Source organism: Oncorhynchus keta, chromosome 18, assembly GCF_023373465.1.
Source record: "Oncorhynchus keta strain PuntledgeMale-10-30-2019 chromosome 18, Oket_V2, whole genome shotgun sequence".
In the NCBI taxonomy this organism is placed as follows: Eukaryota; Metazoa; Chordata; class Actinopteri; order Salmoniformes; family Salmonidae; genus Oncorhynchus; species Oncorhynchus keta.
The window spans coordinates 48377463-48387462 of record NC_068438.1 but is presented as its reverse complement, the minus strand read 5'-3'; the positions used below and the strand labels follow the sequence as shown (position 1 = coordinate 48387462).

The window sequence follows — 10000 nt, the reverse complement described above, 5'->3', positions numbered from 1 at the left end:
TCAAAACAAAGAGAGAGAGATAGCAAAACAAAGAGAGAGACAGCAAAACAAAGAGAGAGAGAGATATCAAAACAAAGAGAGAGAGATATCAAAACAAAGAGAGAGAGAGAGAGAGATAGCAAAACAAAGAGAGAGAGAGAGACAGCAAAACAAAGAGAGAGATATCAAAACAAAGAGAGAGAGATAGCAAAACAAAGAGAGAGAGACAGCAAAACAAAGAGAGAGAGAGAGATATCAAAACAAAGAGAGAGAGATAGCAAAACAAAGAGAGAGAGAGACAGCAAAACAAAGAGAGAGAGAGAGATATCAAAACAAAGAGAGAGAGACAGCAAAACAAAGAGAGAGAGATATCAAAACAAAGAGAGAGAGAGACAGCAAAACAAAGAGAGAGAGACAGCAAAACAAAGAGAGAGAGAGACAGCAAAACAAAGAGAGAGAGAGACAGCAAAACAAAGAGAGAGAGACAGCAAAACAAAGAGAGAGAGATATCAAAACAAAGAGAGAGAGATATCAAAACAAAAGAGAGAGAGATAGCAAAACAAAGAGAGAGAGATAGCAAAACAAAGAGAGAGAGAGAGAGATAGCAAAACAAAGAGAGAGATATCAAAACAAAAGAGAGAGAGAGATAGCAAAACAAAGAAAGAGAGAGAGAGAGATAGCAAAACAAGAGAGAGAGAGATAGCAAAACAAAGAGAGAGAGAGATAGCAAAACAAAGAGAGAGAGAGACAGCAAAACAAAGAGAGAGAGAGAGATATCAAAACAAAGAGAGAGAGACAGCAAAACAAAGAGAGAGAGATATCAAAACAAAGAGAGAGAGAGACAGCAAAACAAAGAGAGAGAGACAGCAAAACAAAGAGAGAGAGAGACAGCAAAACAAAGAGAGAGAGAGACAGCAAAACAAAGAGAGAGAGACAGCAAAACAAAGAGAGAGAGATATCAAAACAAAGAGAGAGAGATATCAAAACAAAGAGAGAGAGAGAGATAGCAAAACAAAGAGAGAGAGATAGCAAAACAAAGAGAGAGAGAGAGATAGCAAAACAAAGAGAGAGATATCAAAACAAAGAGAGAGAGAGAGATAGCAAAACAAAGAGAGAGAGAGAGAGAGAGATAGCAAAACAAAGAGAGAGAGAGAGAGAGAGAGATAGCAAAACAAAGAGAGAGAGAGATAGCAAAACAAAGAGAGAGAGATATCAAAACAAAGAGAGAGAGACAGCAAAACAAAGAGAGAGAGATATCAAAACAAAGAGAGAGACAGCAAAACAAAGAGAGAGAGACAGCAAAACAAAGAGAGAGAGATATCAAAACAAAGAGAGAGAGAGAGATAGCAAAACAAAGAGAGAGAGATAGCAAAACAAAGAGAGAGAGAGAGATAGCAAAACAAAGAGAGAGAGATATCAAAACAAAGAGAGAGAGACAGCAAAACAAAGAGAGAGAGATATCAAAACAAAGAGAGAGACAGCAAAACAAAGAGAGAGAGACAGCAAAACAAAGAGAGAGAGAGAGATAGCAAAACAAAGAGAGAGAGATAGCAAAACAAAAGAGAGAGAGAGATAGCAAAACAAAGAGAGAGATATCAAAACAAACAAGAGAGAGATATCAAAACAAAGAGAGAGAGAGAGGTAGCAAAACAAAGAGAGAGAGATAGCAAAACAAAGAGAGAGAGAGAGAGATAGCAAAACAAAGAGAGAGAGAGAGAGATATCAAAACAAAGAGAGAGACAGCAAAACAAAGAGAGAGAGAGGAAAGAGATGAACAGAGAGAGATAGTGGAAAGAGATGAACAGAGAGAGAGAGAGAGAGAGAGAGAGAGAGAGAGAGAGAGAGAGATCGGAAAGGAGAGAATGAAGACACAATGATATGAAAAGACAGGAAGGGAGATAGAAGAATAGAAGTAGAACAGAATTTCAAAGTAGACTTCCACTCTGCTCGACTCGTGGATAACTCAGGTAAACAAAGGTAAACAAAGGTAAACAACGGCAACTTCTGCATTAACTTACACTGCACTGTATACACAAAGAGGTCTCGGCTGTCAATGTCTGTTCCAGTCATGATTACATTATTGACATTTCATTCGCTTCCTCTTTGTTGCTTTTGTTCTGCATACTACATTACTGCCTCTTCAATTTTACGACTCCCTCATTTCAAAGATGAAAGCTTGTAATGCCATTTTTCCCTCTCATTCTCTCTCTCTCTCTCAAACGTGCACCTCTTGGTGTCCCCCAGGATAGAGTTTGTAAGACGCTACATTAGGGCCTAATAGAGTCGTCTGAGTGGTATCTTTGATGTTGTTCGTTAGCGCTGGGAATTTGCGCCGGGGGACCTCACGATACGATTTCATCACCATACTTTGGTGCCGACACGATATGTATTCTCACGATTCTATATGTAATTACGAGATTGATACTGGGATTTTATAGCGACTTGATATTCCAAACGTATTTCTCACCGTGTGTCTGCAGCAGAGAGACAAGAGAAAATGAGTTTTGATCAGTCATGGAAATAAAAGTGCTGAAAATGTGTTTGTTTATGCTAAAGAAGATGGAGAACAAGCTATAAGAGAAAAAGGTTTTGGCTAAGGTACAGACTACTTAAACTATCTGACGCTACCTAGCAACATAAATATAATATCATCCAAAAATATATCAAGCTATGTAACTGTATGGACCGCCCCCTCCCTCTGTCACCATTGGTCATTGATCATGCCTGAGTCTTTCATGGGAGACTTTTCCCCCTTTGAATCAGCTGTGGGAGAAAAGCATGCAGACGTTTAAAAAAATATATGCTACTTAGCGTTTTATCTAGAAAATGTCTGCCACAACTAGCGAAAGATGACAAGGTGGAGACCGTACCATAGCGGTCATGACTATCCTTCCCCTTTTAAATGCAATCAAGTGTATCCATCTCCTAGTCTGCTCTACCAAGAGGAAGACACACAACAAGACAAATCAGTCTGCTCAGAGATCTGAATAGCATACAATCTACTCTACAGTAGTGTTGCAAAATTCCTGGAACGTTCCAGAAATTCCCAGGTTTTCCAGAAATCTTGGTTGGAAGATTTCCTGGTTCCCTCCTACTTCCTTTAATCTTCCAAACGGGATTTCCTGGTTCCCTCCTACTTCCTTTAATCTTCCAACAGGGATTTCCTGGTTCCCTCCTACTTCCTTTAATCTCCCAACAGGGATTTCCTGGTTCCCTCCTACTTCCTTTAATCTCCCAACAGGGATTTCCTGGTTCCCTCCTACTTCCTTTAATCTCCCAACAGGGATTTCCTGGTTCCCTCCTACTTCCTTTAATCTCCCAACAGGGATTTCCTGGTTCCCTCCTACTTCCTTTAATCTCCCAACATGGATTTCCTGGTTCCCTCCTACTTCCTTTAATCTCCCAACAGGGATTTCCTGGTTCCCTCCTACTTCTTTTAATCTCCCAAAAGGGATTTCCTGGTTCCCTCCTACTTCCTTTAATCTCCCAACAGGGATTTCCTGGTTCCCTCCTACTTCCTTTAATCTCCCAACAGGGATTTCCTGGTTCCCTCCTACTTCCTTTAATCTCCCAACAGGGATTTCCTGGTTCCCTCCTACTTCCTTTAATCTCCCAACAGGGGGATTTCCTGGATTTCCCTCCTACTTCCTTTAATCTCCCAACAGGGATTTCCTGGTTCCCTCCTACTTCCTTTAATCTCCCAATAGGGATTTCCTGGTTCCCTCCTACTTCCTTTAATCTCCCAACAGGGATTTCCTGGTTCCCTCCTACTTCCTTTAATCTCCCAACCTGGTTCCCTCCTACTTCCTTTAATCTCCCAACAGGGATTTCCTGGTTCCCTCCTACTTCCTTTAATCTCCCAACAGGGATTTCCTGGTTCCCTCCTACTTCCTTTAATCTCCCAACAGGGATTTCCTGGTTCCCTCCTACTTCCTTTAATCTCCCAACAGGGATTTCCTGGTTCCCTCCTACTTATTTTATTCTCCCAACAGGGATTTCCTGGTTCCCTCCTACTTCCTTTAATCTCCCAAAAGGGATTTCCTGGTTCCCTCCTACTTCCTTTAATCTCCCAACAGGGATTTCCTGGTTCCCTCCTACTTCCTTTAATCTCCCAACAGGGATTTCCTGGTTCCCTCCTACTTCCTTTAATCTCCCAACAGGGATTTCCTGGTTCCCTCCTACTTCCTTTAATCTCCCAACAGGGATTTCCTGGTTCCCTCCTACTTCCTTTAATCTCCCAACAGGGATTTCCTGGTTCCCTCCTACTTCCTTTAATCTCCCAACAGGGATTTCCTGGTTCCCTCCTACTTCCTTTAATCTCCCAACAGGGATTTCCTGGTTCCCTCCTACTTCCTTTAATCTCCCAACAGGGATTTCCTGGTTCCCTCCTACTTCCTTTAATCTCCCAACAGGGATTTCCTGGTTCCCTCCTACTTCCTTTAATCTTCCAACAGGGATTTCCTGGTTCCCTCCTACTTCCTTTAATCTCCCAACAGGGATTTCCTGCTTCCCTCCTACTTCCTTTAATCTTCCAACAGGGATTTCCTGGTTCCCTCCTACTTCCTTTAATCTCCCAACAGGGATTTCCTGGTTCCCTCCTACTTCCTTTAATCTCCCAACAGGGATTTCCTGGTTCCCTCCTACTTCCTTTAATCTCCCAACAGTTATTTCTGGATTCCCTCCTACTTCCTTTAATCTCCCAACAGTTATTTCTGGATTCCCTCCTACTTCCTTTAATCTCCCAACAGGGATTTCCTGCTTCCCTCCTACTTCCTTTAATCTCCCAACAGTTATTTCTGGATTCCCACCTTACAGCAACACCAACTTTACCTGAGATCATCTGTCAAAAAAGCCTAACCACTCTACCCCGTTAATCCCTAACCCTGTCATTTACTGACCTTTGCCCTTCGGCCCCTAGAACCCAGAGGACCCAGAGTGTGGGTCAGGAGCCCCTGAAGAGGCAAGGGTCGTCGTCTGCAGGTCGCGCCCCCCAGCCCCTCTCCGCTCAGGCCATCAAGCACATCTGGGTTCGCACCGCCCTCTTTGAGAAGGTCCTGGACAAGATCGTACAGTACATCGTGGATAACTCCAGGTAAGAAATGAAAAGGCAATTTCTGCATTAACTTACACTGCAAAGAGCTGTAGTTCATCAATGTCTGTTCCATTCATGGTTCCATTATTTTTTAAATTGAATTATCTTTCTCCCTGTTGCTTTCGTTCTGCACTCTACATTACTGCTTCTAATTTCATTCACTGTTTTCTCCTTACATTAGGCCTAATGCAGTGTTTCTCATGTTGGACTCACTGCTGTGTGTGTGTGTGTGTGTGTGCGTGTGTGTATGTGTGTGTGTGTGTGTGTGTGTGTGTGTGTGTGTGTGTGTGTGTGTGTGTGTGTGTGTGTGTGTGTGTGTGTGTGTGTGTGTGCGTGCGTGCGTGCGTGTGCGTGTGTGCGTGCGTGCGTGTGTGTTGTCTCTACAGTAAGTACTATGAGAGGGAGTCTCTGATGCATGACACTGTGTTTGGACCCATCCTGGCATGTCTACTGGGTAAGTTTGACTATGAGCTGTTATAAAAAATGCTACATTTGTTTGTTAAAATGATACATTGGGATGCTATAATGCCCCTATGGAGTGTTATAATGCTACATTTAGGTGACACAAAAGCACACATTGCTTTTTTGCTTATATTTACTTTCTCCCTCCCTCATTCTGCCCCTCTTTTGCCCCCTTCTTTCTCTCGCCCCCCTCCCCATTTCTTCCCCCTCCCTCTCCCCCCTACACCTCCCCTCTCCTCTCTGGCCCTCGCTCCCCTCTCCTCCTTCCTCTCTACCATCTCCTTCTCCACCTCCCTCTCTCCCCCTCCCCTCTCCACTCCCCCTCCCCTGACCCCTCTCCCCTCCCCTGACCCCTCTCTCCCCCCCCCCCCTCCCTCTCTCCCCTCCCCCCCTCTCCCCCCCCCCTCCCCCCCCCTCCCCCCTCCTCTCCCCCTCCCCCTCTCCCGCCTCCCTCTCCCCCTCCTCCCCTTCCCCTCTCCCCCCCTCCCTCTCCCCTCTCCCTCTCCCCCTCTCTCCCCCTCCCCCCACCCCTCTCTCCCCCTCCTCCCTCTCCTCCCCCACCCCTCTTCCCCCACCCCCCCCAGTGGGTCCCTGTGCTCTGGAGTACACTAAGCTGAAGACGTCCGACCACTTCTGGACGGACCCTTCGGCCAACGAGTTGGTCCAGCGCCACCGGATCCACGGGGCCCACCGTGGCCAGGACGCTTCCCCCAGCAGGAGGCCCGCTCTGGGGGTGAGAGAGGCTGTGTCCCTCGGGGGGGACAGGGAATACATGGGGGCACTTGCTGGAGTCGATCAATACAGTACAATACATTCTGTGACGATTCAGCGAGTAGCTATGGCAATAATCATTTCCTGTATAGTTCTTTAACCAGGACAGTGCACTCAGTAACAGTTGTTTTACCCACCTGGTAGTAGCCTCTCAGAAGGGGTTAGATAATAGGGCTAAGTAACTACAGGGTTATTGGTTCAAATCCCCGGTGGGTAAAGAACCCTGTCAGTTTCAATCATGGTCATATGGGCTGCGTATCTAATGACACCCTATTCCGTATATAGTGCACTACTGTTGACCAGGGCCTGAAGGGTGCCAGTCACATTCTGTTAAAGGTCCTCAAAGCACACACTTCCCTGGGTTGCTCCTGTTTTCAGCTCGCTGCAATAAACACTCAAACTGGACAGCTTTATTTCTACATTCAAAGACTCAATCATAGACACTTTTACTGACACTTGTGACTGCATCGCGTGATGTGTTTTGTCTCTACCATTTTGTCTTTTGTGAAGTTGTTTATGCCCAACAATGTTGGTGCTGCTACCATGTAGTGTTGTTGTGTAATCTCTCTTTATGTATTGTTGTGGAGTCTCTATGTAGTGTCTCTCTTTATGTAGTGTTGTGGAGTCTCTATGTAGTGTCTCTCTTTATGTAGTGTTGTGGAGTCTCTATGTAGTGTCTCTCTTTATGTAGTGTTGTGGAGTCTCTATGTAGTGTCTCTCTTTATGTAGTGTTGTGGAGTCTCTATGTAGTGTCTCTCTTTATGTAGTGTTGTGGAGTCTCTATGTAGTATCTCTCTTTATGTAGTGTTGTGGAGTCTCTATGTAGTGTCTCTCTTTATGTAGTGTTGTGGAGTGTCTATGTAGTGTCTCTCTTTATGTAGTGTTGTGGAGTCTCTATGTAGTGTTGTGGATTCTCTATGTAGTGTTGTGGATTCTCTATGTAGTGTTGTGGAGTCTCTATGTAGTGTTGTGGAGTCTCTATGTAGTGTTGTAGTGTCTCTCTTTATGTAGTGTTGTAGTGTCTCTCTCTATGTAGTGTTGTGGAGTCTCTATGTAGTGTTGTAGTGTCTCTCTCTATGTAGTGTTGTGGATTCTCTATGTAGTGTTGTAGTGTCTCTCTTTATGTAGTGTTGTGGAGTCTCTATGTAGTGTTGTGGATTCTCTATGTAGTGTTGTAGTGTCTCTCTCTATGTAGTGTTGTGGATTCTCTATGTAGTGTTGTAGTGTCTCTCTTTATGTAGTGTTGTGGATTCTCTATGTAGTGTTGTAGTGTCTCTCTTTATGTAGTGTTGTGGATTCTCTATGTAGTGTTGTGGATTCTCTATGTAGTGTTGTAGTGTCTCTCTTTATGTAGTGTTGTGGATTCTCTATGTAGTGTTGTGGATTCTCTATGTAGTGTTGTGGAGTCTCTATGTAGTGTTGTGGATTCTCTATGTAGTGTTGTGGATTCTCTATGTAGTGTTGTGGATTCTCTATGTAGTGTTGTAGTGTCTCTCTTTATGTAGTGTTGTGGATTCTCTATGTAGTGTTGTGGATTCTCTATGTAGTGTTGTAGTGTCTCTCTTTATGTAGTGTTGTGGATTCTCTATGTAGTGTTGTAGTGTCTCTCTTTATGTAGTGTTGTGGATTCTCTATGTAGTGTTGTAGTGTCTCTCTTTATGTAGTGTTGTGGATTCTCTATGTAGTGTTGTAGTGTCTCTCTCTATGTAGTGTTGTGGATTCTCTATGTAGTGTTGTGGAGTCTCTATGTAGTGTTGTGGAGTCTCTATGTAGTGTTGTGGAGGCTCTATGTAGTGTTGTGGAGTCTCTATGTAGTGTTGTGGAGGCTCTATGTAGTGTAGTGTGTCTAGCCTGTTTCAATTCTCAATAACATAGACCTTTCCCCTGGCCTGTTTCAATTCTCAATAACGAAGACCTTTCCCCTGGCCTGTTTCAATTCTCAATAACGAAGACCTTTCCCCTGGTCTGTTTCAATTCTCAATAACATAGACCTTTCTCCTGGCCTGTTTCAATTCTCAATAACGTAGACCTTTCTCCTGGCCTGTTTCAATTCTCAATAACGAAGACCTTTCCCCTGGCCTGTTTCAATTCTCAATAACGAAGACCTTTCCCCTGGCCTGTTTCAATTCTCAATAACGAAGACCTTTCCCCTGGCCTGTTTCAATTCTCAATAACGAAGACCTTTCCCCTGGCCTGTTTCAATTCTCAATAACGAAGACCTTTCCCCTGGCCTGTTTCAATTCTCAATAACGAAGACCTTTCCCCTGGCCTGTTTCAATTCTCAATAACATAGACCTTTCTCCTGGCCTGTTTCCCAGATCCGGAAGAGACAGTCCAGCGTCAGCATGTCCGAGGATAAGTTTGCGGCGTCTGCACGGGAATACGTGGAATCTCTTCACCAGAACTCCCGTACTCACCTGCTCTACGGCAAAAACAACGTCCTGGTCCAACCGGTAATACGACACAGAGTTTTCCTACTGTAACATGTAGTGGTATTATTGTTGTACTGTAGACATTATTTTAGTTCAGGCAAGAAGAGGATCAGCCACCTCTCTGACCCGGCTTCCTCTCTAACTTTCTTTCTGCAGTAGGTTCATGCCTTCGAAATCAAAGCTAATCTAATTGTATTTGTCACACATACACATGGCTAGCAGATGTTAATGGTCACATACACATGGCTAGCAGATGTTATTGGTCACATACACATGGTTAGCAGATGTTAATGCGAATGTAGCGAAATGCTTGTGCTTCCAGTTCCGACAACGCAGTAATAACCAACGAGTAATCTAACCTAACAATTCCAAAACTACTGTCTTATACACACAAGTGTAAAGGGATAAAGAATATGTACATAAAGATATATGAATGAGTGATGGTACAGAATGGTACAGGCAAGATGCAGTAGATGGTACAGAGTACAGTATATACATATGAGATGAGTAATGTAGGGTATGTAAACAGTGGTCATAGTTTAAAGTGGCTTCTAGGAGTTTGTTTCCTATATAAGCCACTGTTTGCTTCTACTTCTGCTGTTTTTGCTTACTCTTTGGGATTTTAGGCTGGGTTTCTGTGAATCCAGTCTTTGTGACAAGTCCCAAGCCAATACACTCTGAGTCTGCTCCTATGAAAAAGTCTGTTTGTCTTCCTATATAATCCAGTCTGTTTGTCTCCTCCCTATATAATCCAGTCTGTTTGTCTCCTCCCTATATAATCCAGTCTGTTTGTCTGCTCCTATATAATCCAGTCTGTTTGTCTGCTCCCTATATAATCCAGTCTGTTTGTCTGCTCCCTATATAATCCAGTCTGTTTGTCTCCTCCCTATATAATCCAGTCTGTTTGTCTGCTCCCTATATAATCCAGTCTGTTTGTCTCCTCCCTATATAATCCAGTCTGTTTGTCTGCTCCCTATATAATCCAGTCTGTTTGTCTGCTCCCTATATAATCCAGTCTGTTTGTCTCCTCCCTATATAATCCAGTCTGTTTGTCTCCTCCCTATATAATCCAGTCTGTTTGTCTGCTCCCTATATAATCCAGTCTGTTTGTCTCCTCCCTATATAATCCAGTCTGTTTGTCTGCTCCCTATATAATCCAGTCTGTTTGTCTGCTCCCTATATAATCCAGTCTGTTTGTCTCCTCCCTATATAATCCAGTCTGTTTGTCTGCTCCCTATATAATCCAGTCTGTTTGTCTGCTCCC

The 10000-nt window shown here is 43.7% G+C and overlaps 1 protein-coding gene across 3 annotated transcripts in view; it reads left to right on the top strand.

Annotated features, from left to right (window-relative positions):
* The window catches only part of LOC118379529 (small G protein signaling modulator 2-like), a 258031-nt gene that overhangs the window by 156559 nt on the left and 91472 nt on the right, over positions 1-10000 (top strand). For all 3 annotated transcript variants that reach the window (XR_008068811.1, XM_052468679.1, XM_052468678.1), the window contains exons 4-7: positions 4898-5071; positions 5458-5525; positions 6118-6266; positions 8623-8757. Coding sequence is in view for 2 of the 3 variants with exons in the window: in XM_052468679.1 (XP_052324639.1) it covers positions 4898-5071; positions 5458-5525; positions 6118-6266; positions 8623-8757 (526 nt within the window). In the remaining variant the exon portion in view is untranslated. The remainder of the gene's footprint in view (positions 1-4897; positions 5072-5457; positions 5526-6117; positions 6267-8622; positions 8758-10000) is intronic.